Below are 20,917 nucleotides of genomic sequence, written 5' to 3'. Positions count from 1 at the left end.
CCTGTCCGCCCACGTGGGCTCAGCACCAGGTCCAGCCCACAGCGGGCTCCCTTGTGCAGACGGGGCAGGGCCCACGGCCTGACTCCGGGATCCCTTTCTCAACACGGACAGGGCGCAGGACCCGGGAGACACGTGTACGGCACCGGAACACAGCAGCCTTGAGCTCTGGGCAGAAGTGGCCGTGGTTCCCAAGCCCTCCCCTGGGCACACCGTCCTCTGGGGCCACACTGACCTGGGCCCCGTAGCGAAGCTTCAGCCGCTCCCGGATCAGCAGCCCTTTGACCAGCAGCTTCCAGTTCCCCAGAGCCCGCTTCTCCCTCTTCTGCAGAGGCAGACAGAGAACAGAGACGCTGAGCGCGGCCATTCAGGAACAGATACAGGGGACACAGCGGGTCGGCAGAGTCGCTCAGCCTATGACTCATGAAGTGATACATGGGAGAGGCACCAAAGCCAAACACCTCTCCTTAACTGGCGCTGAGGTGTTCTGAGGATGGGGAGGGCCCTGGACCCTGGCAAATCCCTTTAGGAGGCAGGTGTCGGCAGCTGGACCGAGATCTGGTTCTGAGGGGCGGGCAGGCAGCTGCTCAGTGCCGGCCACCTGGCGCCCCCAGGGAGGCAGTCGTAGCCAGAAAGTGTGCTGGGCCCGGCTTCCCGCTCCTCGCAGCCCCCCCTTGCGTGCCCCCCAGCCCTGCCCGCTCACCTCCTTCTCCTTCTTTTCTACGAGCGCTTGCTCGTTCTCCCAGGCAGTTAGGAGCACGTCTCTGTACTCCTCGCAGACTACGTAGCCGTCGGTTCTGCGGGGTCAGCACACGTGGTCCTTGAGCCCGTGCCTGCTCTGGCCTCTCTGCTCCCCGCCGCGGGGGACAGCTGGCCACCCCTGAGCACTCGGGCCCTGAAGGACTTCCTGGCCCGCGGTCCACCGTCCCGGCCGGGGCTGCTGGCAGACACCACCCGTGCAGAAGGCGGGGCAGTGGACCCGACCCTCCTCCACCGCCGGAGCGGGCAGAGGCCACCAGCCAGGAAGCATGCTGACGCTGCTCGGTTGCCCTGAGCGCCCCCAGGACAGCGCTTAACCCAGCACCTCAGGGTGCTGGTTCACTGGCTTTGCAGCCTCTGGACGGAAGGCCCAGAATAAAAGTGTGAAAAGGTCAAGGATCGAGGCCGATCCTGCAAATCCAGAGGAAAACCCTGAAAGTGAGAGCTGGGGGCCTCGACCCCACACCGGTCCCCCGCGCCTTCTCCAGAACCTGCCGCCCCGCCTTCCCGCCTCGGCAGACGCCCCTCGCGCACATGGGATGGCAGTAGCCTTTATGGAAATCGAAGCCGGTGACGGCCTGCGCGCAGTCGATGTTCAGCTTCCGGGCCACGCGGTGCAGGTTGGGCAGGCTCAGCTGGACGCAGCCGACAGGCATCATGCTGGGCAGGAAGAGGTACACGTTCCCAAACTCGTTCCGGGGCACCTACGGAGGGAGGCGCCCGGGTCGGCCAGCCGCGGAGGGGGGCGCCCGGGTCCAGCCAGCCGCGGAGGGGGGCGGCCGGGTCCGCGCAGCCGCGGAGGGGGGCGGCCAGGTCCGGGCAGCCGCGGGTGGGGGGCGGCCGGCTCCCGGCCCGCGCGCACGCGGCCCTCCTTACCTTTCCGTCCACGGCCACCGGCGGCTGGTACTCCTCCGTCTGCCATCTGCCAAAGAGCCCCAGGTCGTTGTAGTCGTGCAGCTGCGGCTCGGCCTGGCGGGCTCTCCGCGCCCGGTTGGAGTAGCCTTTCACCATCTACACGGAGGGAGGAGCCAGCGCTCACACCACGCGCTCCCAGCGCAGCGGGTACTGTGCTCAGCGCAGCCTTTCCAGCAGACCGGGAGGTGGCGTGCGTCACTAGTATCACCTCCGTCTTAACAGGGGCGCACTCTAGGAGGTGTGAGCAGCTCACCCCCCGTCACGGCCTTCAACTGTGTCCTATGTTCGTCACTGAAGGGGAAAGTGGGCTCGAGAGATGTCCCCACGGCTGGTGAGCGACAGGCCTGCTTTGGGCCGAGACCAGCTCCCTGCGCCTCAATCCCTTCCCACGAACCAGAGGCCCCCTACCCGGCCCAGCCCCCCAGGTCTCAGCAACCCAAAGGGCCCCTCCCAGGGGTCTCCCAGAAGCACCCGTGGCTCATGACTGCCCACTGTCCTCTGCTGGCTGAACCGGGCCCCGTGTCCCGTCCCTGCCTCACAGTCTGTGCTGAATTCACGCCTCTCTGGGCAGCTGACCGACCCGGTGTAGCACCGAGGCTGGTGCAGGGGGGCTGCTGTCTCACTAGCTCAGGCCTCGGGCAAGCTGCCCCTTCTCAGCTCCTGCTCTCCTGTCTGTAAAACTCATTCGTGATGCTAACGCCACGCAGGGACCGCAGAGAGCTGGTGTGGGCGTGTCCACAGCAGGCAGGGCCATGGCCTCTCTGGACACGCAGGGGACACAGATCTGACCCCAGGGCCTCAGGCACACACCGGGGTCAGAGGGCTGCTTCCCGGCCCGGCTCTCCTGTGTGCCTGGGAAGGCCCGTCTCTCACAAAGTCCTCGGTACAGACAGCCCCGTGCCCACGCCCTTCCCGTCTGACCCCTGGCGCACGTGGCTGCCCTCCATCCCGCGGCGCTTACCTTGTAGGGCACTTCTCCGAGCCGCACCACGCGTGCTTGCTTCAGCCATGTGTCCCTGGAGTGCAGCGTGTGCACGCAGTCCCTGAGGAGCCGGTGGGAGACAGAGGGCTGCTCGCATCCCCTAAGCAGCCCACAGGGCCCCGCTGCCTCGCCCAGGGCACCGGGGAGGCCCCGTCAGGCCCACAGCCGACAGGCGCCTGGCCGTCTTGTGGGGGACACGTCCACTCGCAGACCCCAACCCTGACGGCCGCACAGGGAGCCCCCGGCCGCAGGGCGGCCCCGCACCTGGAGTAGACGGCCTCCCCGCGGCAGTACCCAAGGACGGCGGCCGTCTCGGGGTAGATGGCCTCGTACTTGAGGAGGTGCCTCTTGAGGGCGTAGAGAGGGTGGTTCTTATACGTGCCGATGACAGTGGGCAGAGGCTGGTCCAGGTGCTTCGCCTGAAACTGCAAAGGCCAGAGAGACAGTGGCGGGCGTGCCACACGGGGCTCAGTCATGTCTGAGTCTCCGCAACTCCACGGACCGTAGCCCGCCAGGCTCCTCTGTCCCAGGCATAATGGAGTGGGTTGCCATTTCCTTCTCCAGGGGATCTTCCCGACCCAGGGATCAAAGCCACGTCTTCTATATTGCAGGCCAATTCTTTACCACTGAGCCTCTGGGGAAGGCCCAGGTTTGGCGGGGGCGACCTTCAAACAACTCGCTCGGGCAGCAGCTGGTGGCAGGGAGCTTCTGGGGGCCCCGGGCTGCTGCCTGTGTTGTGCGCGGCGCTCTGCTCTGCAGACGCAGATGTGTTGAGAGCTCTGCAGTCTGGCGGCTCTGCAGCTCCCGGCGCTGGAGAAGTCACCCCTGCCCTCCGACAGCGCGGCCGACCCGAGCAGAGCCTTCCTTGGGGGGAGGCCACACCGTAAGTGACACCCTGATTCTGTGATGTGGGTTCCGGGGCCCGGCTCCCACAGAGACCAGGACGCCCACAGCTTCTCCTCCACGGCTTCCAGGGCCTGGCTTCTCACCAGCAACCCCGCTGCTCTCACCCTCATCCCTCTCCCTGGCTCTCCTGCGCTTGCCCGCAGTGTCCCTTCCAATCCCCGACAGACGGGAGGACCAGCAGGTGGGGAGGCGGGAGGGACCCCGCGCGGCCAGCTTCTGAGCAAGCCTTGAACTAGGTGAGTCACAACAGGCTCAGCACGAACGCAGCTACCCTATCACCGCAGAGCCGCGTCCTGAGCGAGCTCCCCGGCGCGCCCTGCAACAAGCCCTCCATGCTCCTCCCGGGAGCTGAGAGTCCGAGGTCGCCGCAGGGATGCTGGCGTGCACACCTGTGCGCGGGCGCACGCCGAGCGGGAGAAACGGCTACACTGTTTCCTCTTTCACTTGGGACGACTTACCTGACTTACGTCAAGCTCCACATTTCTAACCAGGCAATAACTGCAAGTACACGGGCTTTGGAGCCAGAGCAACCTGGGTTCCAATACCAAGTCAGCTCATCTCTTGGAGCCTAAATGTGTAGCTGGTGAAATCAAGGCTGCGATTACCCCAGCTTGATTTCAGTCCCCAGAGCGCCCCAGCCGCTCTGACCGTTAACTGAGGCAACAGTCTGAACCCCCCAGCGCGGGCCAGCGCCGCTCCCGGGCCTCACCTCCTGATCCTCCCGCTGCTCCCTGTCCACCAGCGGGCTCCGGTAGGGGCGCAGGCTCTCCGCCCACCACGCGGCGTCCACGCGGCTCTTGCGCGTCGCCGTCAGCCAGGCGGGGTCGTACCTCTGCGTGACGTCGCGCACGCAGCCGGCGCCGTCGATGCCCACGACGTAGGTCACGGGCTTGGTGGCGTACTGGTAGCAGGTCAGGGGCTGGCCCACCACGCCGTGCACGCAGTCCACACACACCCACTTCTCCTCGCGCTCCGAGAACACCTCCAGCCACTGGTCCACGCCGGCCGCTCCCTGTCCGCCTGCCTTCCCGCCGTCCCCCGACGGCTTCTTGCCTCTCTTCGGCTTACTGCCCGCAGCGCTCGCCGCTGCTTCTGCGACGCCAGGGGGCGGACGGCGGCTTCCGTGCTGGGACTTGGACCTGCTCTTGGACCCCGCCTTTGTCCTCTGAGGGGCGGGGGCCCTCCGCGGCCACGGCAGGCCGGGCTCGGAATCCTCGTCAGACGGGCGGCAGCTGTCCTCGCTGGACGGCTCAAAGTCAGAGCCGCTGCTGGCCGCGTCACTGTCGCTCTCCTCCTTGTAAGACACCCTGGCGGCCGCCCGCCGCCTCCGGGCCAGCGCTCGCTTCTGGGTCCCCCGCCTCTGCCCCCGAGCCTTGCCCGTGTCCTCCCCGCTGGACGGGGACTCCGCCCGCGGCCTCCTGCCTGCGGCCGCCTTGCCCTTCCCTCTGGCACGTGCCCCACCAGCGCCCTCAGAAGACGCGTCCTCTCCTCGGCTTCCTCCACTGGGCTTTCCAGGAGCATGGCTGGAAGCTTCTGAGGAGCCCCCAGGCGCCTCTGTGGATCTTCCTTTGCAAGGTTTCTTTCCCTTAAACAGAACAGGAAATTTCTGTTTTTTCTTTTTTAACAATGACATGATAAAGAGTCTGCCATCTAACAGGGCTAAGTCCTGCTGGAGCACCAGCGTACACGAGACGTCCCTGGCTCCGTGAGGGGCGGGCTGCCCTCCAGCAGGTGTGAGAAAGCGTTCACTAGATTCTGCAGCACCCAAGAGGAGCCCACAGTCTGATTCTTCTCACTCTGCAGTGAGCACAGGATGCCGGCACAGACAAACCCGGGTTCAAATCCCACTTCCGCGTCTCAGTTTTATCTGATCTGGATAGATCACGTCACCGCTGAGCCTCAGTTTCCTCAGCAGGAGTACCCACCTTACACATAAGGCACTTTGCAAGCAAAATCGCATTATTAAGAATTCAGAATTAAAAGTTGACTTCTGGACTGAATTTCAGACAGTGCCAGCACCCCCAAGGAGCAGTGTTCATCCCCCTTCCTGGATGACGGCAGAGTTCAGAGGCTCCCCACCCTCACCCACACCACTGGGGCGGATGAGCACCTCTTTACTGAGCCACCCACAGACCAGAAACCAGAGCAGCACGGAGCGCGGCCTGCAGGCCCCTCTGCACATGCAGAGCCCAGGCTGCGAGATGCCTGCCCTGCACCCAGCTTCCCCACACAGCGCCTGAGCCAGGCCCGCTCAGAGGAAGCCTGCTCCGCGAAGACTGCCTTTAAAAGTAGTCTAACGAGCAGGTCTGCTTAAGTCTCAGGTAACTTCTCCCTCCTCCCTGGCCACCACCCTTTCCTCTGGAAGGCCCGGGAACCTCACCTTCGCTGCTGATAACTTCAGAGGAATTGGCTGCAGAGACAGTACGAGGCGGGTAGGGAGATCCAGGGCCCGGAGAAGCAGCAAAAATATCTAGAATGAGACAGAACAACACGCTTATCCTCGGGAAAGAAGTAAGGATTGGAGTGATCCCGTGTGGTGAATGAACATGAAGACATGGCAAGTCAAAGGAACCAGATGTGGAAGGTCACACGGAGCTGTCCCTCGGCTATCTGCGAGGACGGCTCCCAGGACCCGCTTGGGTTCCAGAGCCCGTGATGCCGCCCCACGGCAGGGGAGAGCAGCCAGCCCTGCCTACCCTCGGGTCCTGCCTCTGCGGGCTCAAGCCCTGCAGAGAGACGCCTGATCGGCAGTCAGCTGACTCTGTGAACGCGGAGGTGGCCGACAGTGAGGGCTGACTGTACTGCGATGTCTTTTATGTGAAGGGTCCACACTATGTGAATCCACAGACCGAACACGGGTCGGTGGTGCCAGCTCCCAGGGAGGCGGGAGGAGGGGAATGGAGCGACCGTGTCGTGGGCACGGGGCTCCCTGCGGGGGCAGCAGACAGGGTCTGGGGACAGGCAGTGTGAACTGCTGTGAACTGCTGTGAACAGGACTGCTCACTTCTTTTTATTTTTTTTTTAATAAAAAACAACTACTGTTTTCGCTTAATAAAACTGCACGAAGAAAACGCAAACACAGATGCACAGGAACGAAGTATGGGAGGATGATGCTGAAACACCACTGTTCTCCTCTGGCTGCTGGTCTAACAGCGCAATTCCTGGCCAGATACTCAGACATTTTCAAGCCAAATCGGAAGAGAAAGTAAAGATGCCAGCCTTATGGCCTCTAAAGATACAAAATGTCCCCGTAAACAGAATCTGAGGCTTAGACACAAGTATATGCATTGACAGGAATTTTCGAGGATAAAACCACGTTTCTACCTGTTTCATTGAGATGGAGCTCTACCTGAGGGGATTCTGAGCGTGTGACAAGCCCTGTCTGCCCAGAAGCTCTTTGCTACGGCTCCTGGACAGAACCCTCCTTGCCGCACAGCCGTCTGCCAGGTCATTGTCCATTGTGCAAGGTAAGGAAACACTCTTAAGCATTTCTGCAGCCAACATTAGGCCTTTTTTAAAAAAAAAAAAAAAAAAGTTTATTTACTATGGCTGCACTGGGTCTTATTCGTGGCATCTGGGACCTAGTTCCCAGACCAGGGTTTGAACCCAAGCCCCCTTCACTGGGAGCATGCAGTCTCAGCCACGGGACCACCAGGGAAGTCCCTCCTTGGGACCTTTAAACACCCCTTGAATACTGTAAGCAACTGCAGAGAACCTGACCGAAACCCAAGTGCGCTGCTACTCCAGGACGCCGAGTAGACAGGAGAAGGGCAGCTGTTGCTCGCAGGCTGGTCCCAGTCCTGACTCCAGTGCTCAGACTGCATGGCCCTAAGGAAGTGATTCCGCTTCTGAGCTCCGGTACCTGTTCTCATCTTCTGAGAGTTGAGCAAGGAAGTGTATGTAAAACAGCCTGAATGGTACGTGGCACCTGACCGCCACCATCGTGGGCTCACAGACCTATAAAACAGTGCTGCCTGGGGCGTCACTCACGTGGACCAGCTCCTCGTCGTCCTTTGCTGAGTAAATAGCAAATCTCCGCTCCAGCGTCGTCTGCAGGCCGTCCTGCTCATTGGTCGAGAGGTCAGCGTTCACCGTAAACGTTCCGATGAACCTGGAGAGAACCAGGTACTTCTCAGAGGCCAGGGTAAAGAGAAGCCCTGTCTGCCTACGGCCAGAACCCACAGGGGAGAGCCTCGAGAGGGGCTCAGGAGCCCCCCTGCCCGGCCTGTCTGGCCGACTCCTTAAGTCCCAGCTCAGCCTTCCCCTCAAGGAGGGTCTGTGGGACTGACCTGCACCCGGCCCCTGAGACCCGAGTCCTGCCCTGCGCTCCGCAGGACAGGCCTGAGGGCCCTACCATTTCACCAGGTTGGACAGGTAGAGGACGTCCACGTCTCGGGGTGCCACTTTGGTGAAGCGCACTGGGATGATGGAGAGGCCAATGGCTCGCAGGTCTGGCTGGTTGCAGATGCTGTTTCGGTAGAAGCCGTTTGCCAGCAGACACAGCAGGTGAACCTGGGAAGACGGAAGTGGGAAGCCTGAAAACCAGAGGGATTTTGGCTGCCAAATTCAAAGATGTCTTGAGGACAGGAAATACCCGCTGTCATTTCTAGATACAAAAAAAGAAAAGGAGAACTCCTAGCACTGCCATTTCCCAAGGCTCTCTGTCTTTCACCCCCCTCTTCTCTCTAGATGCTCCTTCCCTCAGAGAAACAATCAAATCTCAAAGCTGCAAAATACAAACTTCCTTTCTCTAAGAGGTCTTGTCTTTCGGAAGTGCATCCTGAAGGATCTGCGGATGAAACGTTACGAAGCCTGGGGTCTAGAGGACCGTCGGCACGGCCTGTCCCCGCGCCGTCCTCCCCCTGACCCGCCCCGACCCCTCTCCTAAACAAGGTCTTCCTCGGCTGCTGGGGCCCACCCTGGCCTCCCCTCGTTCTGCCTCCTGAGTCTCCCTGTTCTGAGGTCTCTGCTGTTCCGTCTGTGAGACAGAAAGTCCTGAACGGTAGGAGACAAGCTTCGTGCGAGTTTCCCCACAACACCAGGCTCCTGGCGAGGCCTCAGCGTGTCCAGTAAGTGCCAGCTGAAGTCAGGAGCCGCCGCGCCTGCAGCTGAGGCCCGACCCAGTGTTACTGAACGGCTGAGCGAAGGGAGGGGCGGGGAGCGCTGAGCTGACGCCCCGCGTCCTCCCTGCGCACTCCTCACGCCCCCTCCCAGGCAGGCGCCGTTATCACCCCCTCACCACCCCCACTTCGCTTCAGGAGAGCCGGCAGCGCGGCTGACGGACAGCAGTACCCCGCACACCAGCCTCCTCGTCGGAGCGCGTCCACCCGCCGCCCGTCGCGGCCGTACCTTGTGCGTGTCCTCGTGGACCTCCTTATTGAAACGTTTCATCATCCTCCGAAGATACGTCTCAAACTCCATTTTGATCTTTTCACTGCAACGCACATTGAACAATCCCGAAGTGGAGGGGGGAGCCTGAGCCCACTCGCCCATCCCTGCCGACGCCTTTCAGGGGCAGTGACTCAGGCCGTGCTACCCAGCAGACCTGCCACTGGCCGGTCCTACGCCTCCCCGCCCGCAAACCCCGGCCCGGAACACTCCCTCCCCAACCCGCACCTGCCACGCCTCCCGAGCAGGTGCCCCAGGACGTCCCTTCTGACCACCCCCGACTGCCCCACCTCTGGGGCCCACTGCCTTGGCGTTAAGTCTGCGCACGTCGCTTGTTTGCGCAACGCTGTTCTGCCGTAAGATCCCTCTCGTCTCTGTCCCAAGCCCCTTTAAGAAAACCTCTTGAACGACTTCTTTTATCTCCCTCCTTGACACCTGATAAAGTGCTCATCACATGGGGGACTCAGGACCAGTTAACTACCAGGAGATGCGCCGCATCCGGCCAGGCCGCCGGGGCTGCAGAGGGAAGGGTGACCCCCGGAAGGAGCGGGGGAGGCCCCCAGCCACGGGGAGCGCTGCTGCAGGCCCTGCCGCGGTGCCGTGGGACACGAGCTGGGGCGTCGGGTCAGCCTGACAGACACAGCTCGGGGCTCCTCCATGCCCAGCTGCGACGCTGCTTAGCCGTGAGCCCCCGGGCCCTCGTTCACACGCTGTCCTGAAGAGTCCGTACGGTAACGGGCGGCCTGCGCAGCCCCGGGCTCGTCTGTGCTTGCCTGGACCCAAACGCTTCGCCTTCAAGTCCTCGAGGTGAGCCCAGGGCGCTCTCGCCCAAGGCTCCTGACAACCTGGACACTCAGCCCGTGTCTCCTGTGTGTTTTTCAAAAGCTTCCCTGGGGAGCAGCTGCCGCTGGTGAGACATGAGGAAATCGAGAAGCAAGTGCTCGGTCGTACCTTCTTTCTCTGGCCTTCACCTGCTCCGGTGTCTCGATCTCTATCTCCACCGGCTTCACGGGCAGGGCGGATGCCGAGAAGGCTGCGCCTTCCCCCGCGTCACCCGGCCCGGGCTCACCCACTTCTAGCAACAGGAATTTTTTAGATCAGTGATAACAATTATGGTTATAAGAGGCAGTGCACTGAAAAACAGTGAGGTTCTGCTGGGGATGGAGTCAGGGAGGAAACCGTTGAGACCCCTGCTCTGAGTTCCCAGGAGAGGCCCTGAATGCTCATGGCCAAGTGTCTCGTTAACCTGCAATGCCCAACGAGCGCCCAGAGCAGCAGCCCCGGGGGGACCCTCAGACACGGACCCTGGTGCCGTGGAGCCGGGGCTCAGGAGCAGTGTCCTGCTCTCTGCATTACTCTAGTGAAGCCCCCCACGGTTCGCTTTCTAGAAGCCTGACTTCCAGCCTCGACTGTAAAGGTGCACAGGGCAAGCCATGCATCTTTTCCATCTCCTTCTCCACTACTCTGCTTGTAAACACTGGCCGAAATTAACTCTGCTGAACTGGATGGAACGGTGAACTTCATGAGCTAAGGTCCTTGCAAAGCGGCTCTGGGCCCGGAAGCAATGACCACAGCCGGTGCCAAGAGCCTGGTTTCTGTGTGCCGGCTCCTACTAGAATGAAACAGGGCCGATTCCAGCTCCGCCGCAGGGAGAGCGCAGGGAGACCCTGGAACGCCTCACTGCGCCAAAGAACAAAAACATTCTCAGAAACTACTGAAGCCGCGCCACACACCACAGCGTGGCTGCTTAAGGGGGCTCCTGCTAGCCAAATGTGGGGGCAATCTGAAGGTCAAAAGGATAAAGAGGATAACTGCTGACATAGTTTAATTTTTACGTCCATAGTGATACCCAAAACAAGTAACTATATAATAAAAACAGTCCTTAAAGGAGAGACCTCTGCTTTACAGGTCAAACTCAGCTAATAATTATCCATGAAATGACAATCAAAATATTGCCACGTTGCCATGCTCACTATAATAATCTTTGGTTCAGTCAAGATCACACCAACACCATTAAGTAGAAAGTGACTGGGGCACAGGATATTCACAGAGAATCAGAGGGAAAATGAACCTTTTCACTGGCACAGTCAGGCGGGACCAGACACGGTCGAGCTTAGCATCACCAGCAGGACCACCTGAGGTCAGGCGCCTCTTAGCAGATGCGCTACGAAGTAGAGAACTCAGTGATAATACTGAGCATTATCATCGGCAGTATTCCTGCCAAAGAACGTCCACTCTAAAGGCAACCAAGTCTTTGGACTCACGGTTCATAGGACCTGCAGGGAGGCATTCCAACAAGCTAACCACCATTATAAAGCAGAACATGAGACATTCTACAGAACAAAAGGCCAGGACTCTGCCAAAAAAAAAATACAAAAAACAGTGCTATGAACTGGAGCAAACTCCAGGAGATGCTCAGGACACGAGAACCTGGCGTGCTGCTGTCGTAGGGTCACAAAAAGTCGGACGTGACTTAATGACTGAAAAACAATGAAAAGCAAAACAATGAGGCGGGGGGCGAAGTGGGGGATAACTTCCCTGGTGGTCCAGTGGTTAAAATTCCTCACTCCCAATGCAGGGGGCACAGGTTCAGTCCCTGGCCAGGGGACTAAGATCTTCATGTTGTGCAGTGTGGGCGCCCCCCCACCCCACCCCAGCCAAAAGGTGGTGGGTGGAGTCTCTGCTCTAGATTAAAGAGACCAAATACCTTGATTAGATTTTGCACTGGGGGGGTTAAAAAAAACAAGAAAAAAAGGCAGCTATAATAGATCCTCTCAGTCATCAGGGCCTTAAATGGGTGATGACAGTATTCCAGTATGCCTTACCCTCAGGAGATAAATGTCGAAGTGTTTACCCTGAAGAGTCAGGATGTCCGTGACTTACTTTCACTAGTCCCACCAGCAGAGTTACAGAAAGGGAGACACGTCCCCCACGGCCCAACGGTCAAGTCAGGGCGTCTAGGGGATGCCTGGACTACAGGCTCCGTTACTTGGTAGGTTTGAACATTTTCAAAAGGAAAAGCCCTGCTAGGCAGAAGGGCCCAAGGACGGAGACCCTGGCCGCTGTTTGCTGCAAGGACAGGATGCGCCAGGCCCTTCACGCTCTCCCACGAACCCCCGGCTCACAGGGACTGCGCAGAGTCTACCGACCGTCCTGGAGAACAAGCTGGACGCACTCACCCACAGGGCTGCCCGAGGGCAAAGCTGGGCCCGAGGCACGCGTGAGCTCACGTCTCTCACCGAGTGCCTCCGGAGGAAGAGAAGGCACAGCCCTCTGGGGTGACCTGGTCGTACACTCTTCCCTGCATCAAAAGCAAGTCACTACTGCGGCCGTATCTCGGTCTTCCTCTTTTTCCAAGAAAGGGACAGGACTGCAGTGACATGACCCCAAACAGAACCAAGCAGGAGGACAGGATGAGCCCTTTCTGGGAGCAGAGGGGTCGCGGTACCTTCCACCTCTTCCCAGTCCTCCTCGCTGTCTTCCTCGGCGTCTCCCTCGGCGTCCCCCTCGCAGCCGCCTCTGTCCGCAGCGGCCTCTCTCTCTGGGGGCTGGCCCTTCCTGCGGGCGCTCGGCCAGTCACTGTGGGGAGATCAGAGGAAGGTGGAGAAAGCGCGCACGTCCCGGTATTATGGGGACCTTAAGCTCCCCTTTCAGGGCTCCTTCTGTTGACTGAATCTGCTGCCCTTAGTTGAAGGTGGTTTGGCAGCTCTGAGCCTCACGCCCTCCATTAGCCCGGGCCTCGGGTTCCCACCAGGACGGGCTCTGATCAGGGGTCTAATACTACATGTGTCTTCGGAAACAGGAGGAGTGTGATGAACCGGCACCCTGAGGCCATGTGATGGGAAACAGCTGTCTGCAAACGGATGGGAAAGGGAGACGAGACCACTAAGAGAATGCAGGTCCCAGAAGGAGAAGCCGTGATGCCTGTGTGCACGTGTGCAGCCAGATGCCAGCAAGAAACAGGGAAGGATTCACACTGGCTGACCCTCCCTGCCTCTGAGAGGGAAGACGAGAGGCGAGTGAGGCTGGTAGAATTTCACTGCTAGGTACGTGGGGGTGTGTCGTGAGGAACACGCTCCGCTCCGCTGGAGCAGAGGCAGAAGAACCATGTAGACGCGCAGCTGGCTATGCACTGGCTCAGGGCTCCGTGCCTGCTCACGGGCAGTGGATTAATGTTTCTGCAAATTCACACATAAAGCATCTTCAGAGCCCCGAGTTCCTTTTAGCTTTTGTAAGATCTGACACATGCTGTCCAGTGAGAATATTAGCCAAGATTTTAGCACCGGTACTTAAATTCACAGGCTTCAGACTTCAGCTCTAAAAAGACAAGACACTCCCTTTTTAGCCTGCGGCTTCCTTTCAAAAGCACAGAAACAAAAAGAACCCCTTTAAAAGTAAATGTGGGAGAAATGTCACTTCCCAGCCTAGAGGCAAGAAGGGGAGCCGGGCTTTCCCTGGCAGCATCCTGGCTGATCTGTGTGTGGACTCCCCTGCAGAAAGAATCCAGCAGGTGGGAGCGGGAAGTGGAATGAGTCTGAGGGGAGAGGAGGTGAACGACGGTGGTGAGTCCACGTGCCTCCCGTGCTCCTTCCCACAGCGGCCGTGTCCTAGGCTACCTCCCAGCCAGCACTGGGGCTGCCAGGAGAGCCCACGCTGAGAGAGAGACTTCTCTCTGATGTGAAGCAGGAACTGCGGCCTGTGGGTCCTCTTCCCTGCACCCCCCACCCCTCCGCAACATTCCCCGGAGGCAGAGTGTTCATGAGGTTCCCATGCATGGTTCACCACGTGATCAATGTGCTCAGTCACTGTAAGAGGCCCTGCCCTAGATGCCACGGGGCATACAGAGATGAGCCGGCGTGGTTCCAGCCGTCTGAGAGCTCACAGGGGTGTGTGGCATGGACACAAGCAAGTGTAACACAAGGCAGGTGACTACACTCTTAAGAGATGCAGCAAGAAGCCAGCAGAGGAGAGGAGGAGGAATCAGTTGGGACCTAGGGGCAGGTGAGTTCTGCTCTGCATCGTCAAGGTGGCAGAACGCTTCCAGCTGCAGGCAGACCATGAGCACGTGTCGAGTGAACGCGGGCGTCCAGCCGGGCCGGAGCAGAGCAAACCCAAGGGGAGCGGGACAGGACGTGGCTGGAACGTCGCGGAAACGCCTCGTGCACGTGGTGTCTGTGTGGTAGAAACAGCACTGGGCCAGGAGCAGAAGACCTGTGTCTCATCCCGGCTTCTGCCACCATCTAGCTGTGTGGCCACTAGTAAGTAAGTCACTCTCTGCAAGCGGTGGTCCTCATCTGCGGAGGCTGGGAGGTAAACTATACGGTCACCACGACTTCCAGTCTTACCAGTGGCCCGAGCGCTACCCAGGCGTGTTTAAAGATCCCACCTTTTCCACAGACCCCAGAGACGAGCAACAGAAGCAGGTTTCCTTAGTCGTACTTGCCTGGTGGGAACAACCAAGGCCCGGTCAAGACGCTTTCTGCCGTCTCACCTGAAATCTTCCCCATCGCTGAGGGCTTCGTCCTTTATAACCTGGGGCTCTTCAGATTTCACTGAAACCTTGGCCGCCTTCCTTCTCACTGGACCGTCCGCTGAGCCCCCAGCATCACGGCGGCCCCTCTTCCTCTTTCCTCGGGAAACTTTTGTGGGAGGGCTCTTCTTCAGCGGTTTCTCATCTTCGGAGACATCTAGGTGACCACACGGAACATGAGAGGGGACACTGCAGGTCCGTGGGCAGGGTCACGGAAGTCCTCCCTGACAACCTCTCCCCAGACGCCCATCACCATCCCATGTTCGGGCAGCAACCAGCGTTCAGCCCGTCCCACCTCCAGCTGGTCTGCACACCACAGGCCTCCTTCATCGGTTACTCTGTTCTACCTTCTGAGGCTATACAGACACCAGCACACGACCCATAAAACCTAAACTGCAAACCTTAGATTTTACCTAATGTCCAGCAAGGAGAACGCATCAATCCAGCAATTAACACCTTGCTTGTTACTACCTGCTGAGACTATTTTAGGGATAATCCACTCCTACTAAGTGAAAAGCTTCAAGTTTATAAACATGTCTGAGTGGGAAGGACAGGGAAGCCTGGCATGCTGCAGCCCATGGGGTCACAAAGAATCAGACTCGACTGAGCAACTGAACAACAATGATTTCCCCTAATCTAAGCTTCTGCTGTCTTTTAAAACCAAACGTTACTCAAAACACATACTTTATGAAATCTATCCAATCTAACCCAAATGTCACGTGTACAAGCTTGCGTGTATGCTAAGTCATTTCAGTCATGTCCAACTCTGCAACCCCGTGGACTGTAGCCCACCAGGCTCCTCTGTTCATGGCATTTTCCAAGCAAGAATACTGGAGCGGGTTGCCAGGCCCTCCTCCAGGGGATCTTCCTGACCCTGGGATCGAACCTCTGTCTCTTACGTCTCCTGCACTGGCAGGCGAGTTCTTTACCACTAGCTCCACCTGGGAAGCCCCTTATTTCAAGCTTAAGTTTGGAATAAGTCAGCAGTAATTGAAAAACAATTTTATTTTAATAACCATTATTAATGATTAATAAATAATAAAATTGTGTTAAAAGGAGATATAAAAAAATGCATACACTATTCATTTTAGTTCAACTAGGGTATCTAAAAGCATGGTCTCTTAACATATAACTATATTACGTATATAATAATACAACAGGGGGAAATACTTTTCTATTGAAATATAGTCCCTCAGATTATCTTAAATCTGAAATAAATCATCTTCTTTTTTCCTCTGCACGACTGCTTCAATTAACATTGGAAAACAAAAATACTCTAACCTTTACTGAGGTTCCAAAAGGAGCTGCGATATTTACCTAAAATATCAAATTAATTCATTCCTTTTATTTATGGTTTGTACTGCTAACTCCCTGGATACGTATTTTTAGTCCCCAAAATACAATTTTGCATGGAAGAAAAAGACTCTACCTTTTGAGCTTTAAAAAAAAAAAATCATAACTAAATTTTAATAAATGCTTATTAAATAAATTTAATAAATTTAATAAATGCTTATAGCAGCATTTGTTTTAATGCTGGCTAAAATCACTGATTCAGTTCTGTTTCTTCAGATTTCTTATTCAAGGCCAAAAGTTTATTTACGACCTGACAGTTTGGTAGGGCATACTGAAAACCATGATTTCTAGATCTGACAGTGGTTTTTAGCCCTCTGTCAATAAGATGCTAAATACTTTACTAAAGATGCAGGTGGGAAGACGCTTCAGAAGCACTGTTTATTCCTCTCTAAACTTACTTGGTCGGTTAAAAGGCAGAGGTGTGCATATCTATGCTTTGAATAGAGAAACAGAGGAGTTAAAAGTGAGAACAAGGGAAACAAACTGTGAATCAAAAAAAAGTTCATAGTATCATTTCAAAGTATCCAAAATTTTAAAAATCTGAATACCCATCCATTAAATGGACATTAATTAAATCATTAATTATGGTATAGTCACACAATGATATATAATTCAGTTATCTTTTAAGACAAAGGAAAAAGATATGATAAAATGCTAAGAATGCAAAGTTGTTTATATAGTTTCTACTACGCAAAAAGACACAAACTAGGAGGAAACACAGTATTACTTAGTGGTGGTGGTTTCTGGATGGTAGACATATGGATTTTACATTTTTTCCTAAATTCTTTGTGTGTGTTTTGTGTGTGTGTCAGAGTATCAAGAGGCTATTATCTAGATACTCCATGCAAACGGAAACTAAAATATAGCTCAGACAGCAATAATCGTATCAGGCAAGATAGACCATAAAACAGAGTCTATAATAATAGAAAAAGACATTATGTAATGATAAAGGGGTCAATACAAGAAGATGATATCACTGATAAACACATATGCATCTAACAGAGGAGCATCTGAATATATACAGAAAATATTAACAGAAATAAAGGGAGACGCTGACAGTATACAATAATTGTAGGTGACTTCGACACACCACTTACATCAATGGACAGATCATTCAGAAAGAAAATCAATAAGGTAAATAAAAATAAATGGAAAAAAAAAAAAAAAGGAAATCAACAAGGTAACAGTGACCTTAAATGGCACATTGGACCAGATTAAGTTAATAGATAACTTCAAGACCCTGTGTCCAACACAGCAGAATAGTCTTTTCAAGTGCACATGGAACATTGTCCAGGATTGATCGACCACATGCTAACCACAAAACAAGTCCCAACAAATTCTAGACTGAAAAGTTATTAAGTATCTTTTCCAATGACAACAGTATGAAACCAGAAATCAATTACAGGAGAAAAATGAAACACAAACACACGGAGACTAAATAGGATGCTACAAAAAACAACCAACCAACGGATGACTCATGATACTGTAGAGAAAATCAGAAAATACCTTAAGATGGTGAAAATAAAAAACACAATTTTACAAAATCTACAGGACACAGCGAAAGCAGTTTTAAGAGGGAAGCTTAGAGCAATACAGGCCCACCTCAAGAAACAGGAAAAGTCTCAAACAACCTAACCTACCATCTAAAGGAATCAGAAATATCAGTCATAAAAAAAGAAATCTTGCCATTTGCAACAACATGGAGGATATTATGCTTGGTGAAATAAAGAAAGACAAATACCATGTTTTCCCTTATATACAGAATCTAAAAAATAAAACAAATGAACAAATAAAACAAAAACAGACTCACAGATACAGGGAACAAATCAGTGGCTACCAGTGGGGAAAGGGGTAGGGGGAGAGGCAAGATAGGGGAAGAGGATTAAGAGGAACACAGTGGTAGGTATAAAATCAGTAAATTACAAGGATGTAATGTATAGCACAGGGATATGGTCGATACTTTGTAATAACTTTATATGGAGTATTAAGTGTGAAAGTGCTAGTCACTCAGTCATGTCTGATTTGTGACCCCATGGACTATAGCCTGTCAGGCTTCTCTGTCCATAGAATTCTCCAGGCAAGAATACGGGAGTGGGTGGCCATTCCCTACTCCAGGGGATCTTCCTGACCCAGGGACTGAACCCAGGTCTCCTGCACTGCAGGCGGATTCTTCACTGTCTGAGCCACCCGGGGAGCCCTTATATGGAATATAATCCAATATCCAATATCAAGTCATTGTTGTACGTCTGAACTAATGCTATAATAAGTCAACTATAGTTTAAACAGAGGCCATCTTCCAAAACTGTCCAAGATCTAGAGCTGTCTGCTACAGTCAGCCCTCTGTTCTGTATCCCCTGGTTCTTAATCTGTGGATTTAACCAACCTTGGATTGAACTTTGCTTGAATCCACAGATGTGCAACCTGTGCAGGGCTGGCTGTACTACACTGTTATATAACCTGGTTATTTCAGCATGAATTAACCACTGGGCTTGCTCGGCCAGCTAATTTAACAACAACAACAACAACAAGAAAAAAAGCCACCTACTTAGAACTGCCGGCAGCAACTCTTATAGCACTAAGAAGAAAATACACACTCCTTAGTCTGGTCTCCAACCTAAGGTGCCTTCTTACCTCTCTCACCTCAATTCTAAAACATTCCTTTCTAAGAGTTTTAAACTTACTGATTCCTCTGCCCAGAGCTCTCTTTGCCCACATCCTACAAAAGGCCCCTTCATTACAGCCAGTAATTGGCTGAGAGCACTACATCCTCGGACAGGACTTCTTGACCACTGATTTCTGACTCTGCCGAGTGTTCCCTGTGCCCACGTCAGTTTTATTACAGAGATCTGCCTTCTTCATAGGTCCTATCACCATGGGAATTTGTTTTTTAACTTGTTAGTCCTACCTCCCCTTCCCCAAAGATTACAAGCATCATGAGAGCAGGAACTTTGCCTGTCCTGTTCACCGCAACCCTTCCAGTGCCTGTAACTGGGCCTGAAAATAGCCAGGTGCTCAGTAAGAATCTGCCGGAGGAGTTAATGATGAAGGAGGAAATCGATGAAGGACTATTGAGATTAAATGTGTAGAAACTACAGGGGCCCTAACAGAAACAAAGATATAAAGGGAAGACAGATAGTTGGCTGTTGAAAGCAGCCAAGTATCACTTATTTGCATGCACTGCGGGGCTGTTATACACTACACTGACGAGTCACCAAATCAATTTCAGCTGCAGCCAAAACCACAGCCAAACTGTTCCTCCACCAACCACAGCAAAGACAACAGCTCTTCCCGGAAGCTGCCTTGGAAACTTACTGCAGCTCCACCGGCTCGCAGAGGGCGTGTGAGGCTTGAGTGTACCCCTTGCCTACGCGTAGTTTGAATGATATGAGTTAGCTCATCTGATCACCTCACCCAGACCAGGCCCAGAGCCTATGTGCATCTCACTGAAAACTCACCGCCACCCTGCAGAATCACAGAATTACTCAATCTAATGTCATAGGGGGTCTTACTGGTGATTTGGTCCAATCGTCTACTCAGTTATATGAGGTACCCCGGAAATTCCTTCTACCACATGCATTATACAGTTATTTATACTATTTATTGAGCACTTAGTATATGCAGGGAAGTGGAGAGGACAAGATGAGATACCGCAAAAAGTAAGACATGTTTTCATAAGCTTATCTGGTTAAGACAGGTCAAAAAGGAAGCAAATAAATTACCAAGATCCTCTGTGATGAAGTGTACCTGGGAAAGACGACCTAAGGCAAGACACTCAAGGAGAGCCTGCAGGAAAAGAAGGCAGCCATGGCAAAAGCCACGAGGAACAGTCGAGGGAGAAGGAACATCAAAGGCAAAGGCTCGGGTGAGAAATAACGCGGCGTGCCCGAGGAACCAAAAGGAGGCCAACACGGAGATTATCTGGGAAAGGAGAGAGCAGGCAGCACAAATAGCGGCAGCGGAATCATGCAGGGTCTTGGAGGCCATGTGAGGAATCTCGATGATATGCCAAGGGCAATGGGAAGCCAGAGCGTTTGAAGCAGGAGCGTGGCAAGATCTCATTTATTTTTTTCTTAAGATCACTTGCTGCCGCATGGAGAACTCGGTGAGTAGAGGAAAGGAAGTACATAGAGTAGTAAACAGACCACTGCAGCCATTCAACTGCAAAGTGAAGGTGGCTTGGACAGGGGGTGTGGCCAAGAAAATATAGAGAAGTAGGAGATTTGAGACAGGGTTCTGAGATGGAACTGACAGAACCTGCTGAAGGACTGGAGGTGCGCAGTGTAAAGAAGAGGGGTTTGTTCTAACAAGTGATGAAGGGACCAGTGAGATGGGGATAAGTGGGGAAGGGGCAGGTTTAGTTTGCCCAGGACAAAGATAAGAAAACTATCCGATATGCACGTAGAGAAGTCGACTGGATCCGAAACCTGGGGCTCTAGGGTGGGATTTAGCTGAAGGTACCGGTAAGGAAGCCTGGCGAGCTGCAGGCCTTGGGGTCGCAAAGTGTCGGGCACGACGTAGCGACTGAACAACTGCTCTTCAGATCACACTCACGCACTGTAAAGTGCGGGTCCGCTGGGCTTGTGCGGGCACAAAACAAGCGCCTTCTGCCTATTCACCCTCTGCATCTGCCAGGAGACCGGACTCGACCCTGCAGGCGGCAGGACGCAGGAAGGGATCGCGCAGGGGAGCTCGCGGTCCGGCCAGGATCGGCGGAACCGCTCAGGGCGCATCCGGCACGGAGGGCAAAGGCGCAGCGACGTCGAGGTGGCCCGGGGCGGTCGCACGCCGCCTGCCTCCCGCGCTCACCGGGACGCGGTCTCCTCCGCGCAGGTGGGCGCGGGGTTGCCTATCGGCACCCGCGGGAGGTCGGCCTCGCCCTCCCCGCGCCCGGCCTGCCTCCTGCCCTCCTCCAGCCTCTCCCCGCCAAGCCCGGCTCGGCCTCGCTCTCACCCGCCTCCTCCTCCTCGCGCCGGGCTCTGGTCTCGCCCTTGGCCGTCTGGCCGCGGGGGCCCCGGCCAGCCGCGCGTTTCCGAGCCATCTCTGCCCGGGCAAGACTCGCCAGGCGAGGGACACACCGCGCCGGCGCC

The 20,917-nt window shown here is 55.2% G+C and overlaps 1 protein-coding gene across 1 annotated transcript in view; it reads right to left on the bottom strand.

Annotated features, from left to right (window-relative positions):
• The window catches only part of XPC (XPC complex subunit, DNA damage recognition and repair factor), a 22,201-nt gene extending 1,284 nt beyond the window's left edge, over positions 1 to 20,917 (bottom strand). Inside the window, exons 1-15 of the mRNA XM_065933986.1 lie at positions 20,781 to 20,917; positions 14,439 to 14,634; positions 12,396 to 12,526; positions 9,899 to 10,022; positions 8,909 to 8,993; positions 7,914 to 8,071; positions 7,550 to 7,670; positions 5,940 to 6,029; positions 4,269 to 5,144; positions 2,918 to 3,078; positions 2,633 to 2,714; positions 1,633 to 1,767; positions 1,291 to 1,460; positions 701 to 794; positions 233 to 322 (exon numbers count right to left, since the gene is read on the bottom strand). Coding sequence (XP_065790058.1) covers positions 233 to 322; positions 701 to 794; positions 1,291 to 1,460; positions 1,633 to 1,767; positions 2,633 to 2,714; positions 2,918 to 3,078; positions 4,269 to 5,144; positions 5,940 to 6,029; positions 7,550 to 7,670; positions 7,914 to 8,071; positions 8,909 to 8,993; positions 9,899 to 10,022; positions 12,396 to 12,526; positions 14,439 to 14,634; positions 20,781 to 20,868 — 2,601 coding nt within the window. The 5' untranslated portion in view covers positions 20,869 to 20,917. The remainder of the gene's footprint in view (positions 1 to 232; positions 323 to 700; positions 795 to 1,290; positions 1,461 to 1,632; positions 1,768 to 2,632; positions 2,715 to 2,917; positions 3,079 to 4,268; positions 5,145 to 5,939; positions 6,030 to 7,549; positions 7,671 to 7,913; positions 8,072 to 8,908; positions 8,994 to 9,898; positions 10,023 to 12,395; positions 12,527 to 14,438; positions 14,635 to 20,780) is intronic.

The sequence above is a fragment of the Muntiacus reevesi genome, chromosome 4 (assembly GCF_963930625.1).
Source record: "Muntiacus reevesi chromosome 4, mMunRee1.1, whole genome shotgun sequence".
Lineage (NCBI taxonomy): Eukaryota > Metazoa > Chordata > Mammalia > Artiodactyla > Cervidae > Muntiacus > Muntiacus reevesi.
This window is presented reverse-complemented; position numbering and strand designations above follow the sequence as displayed.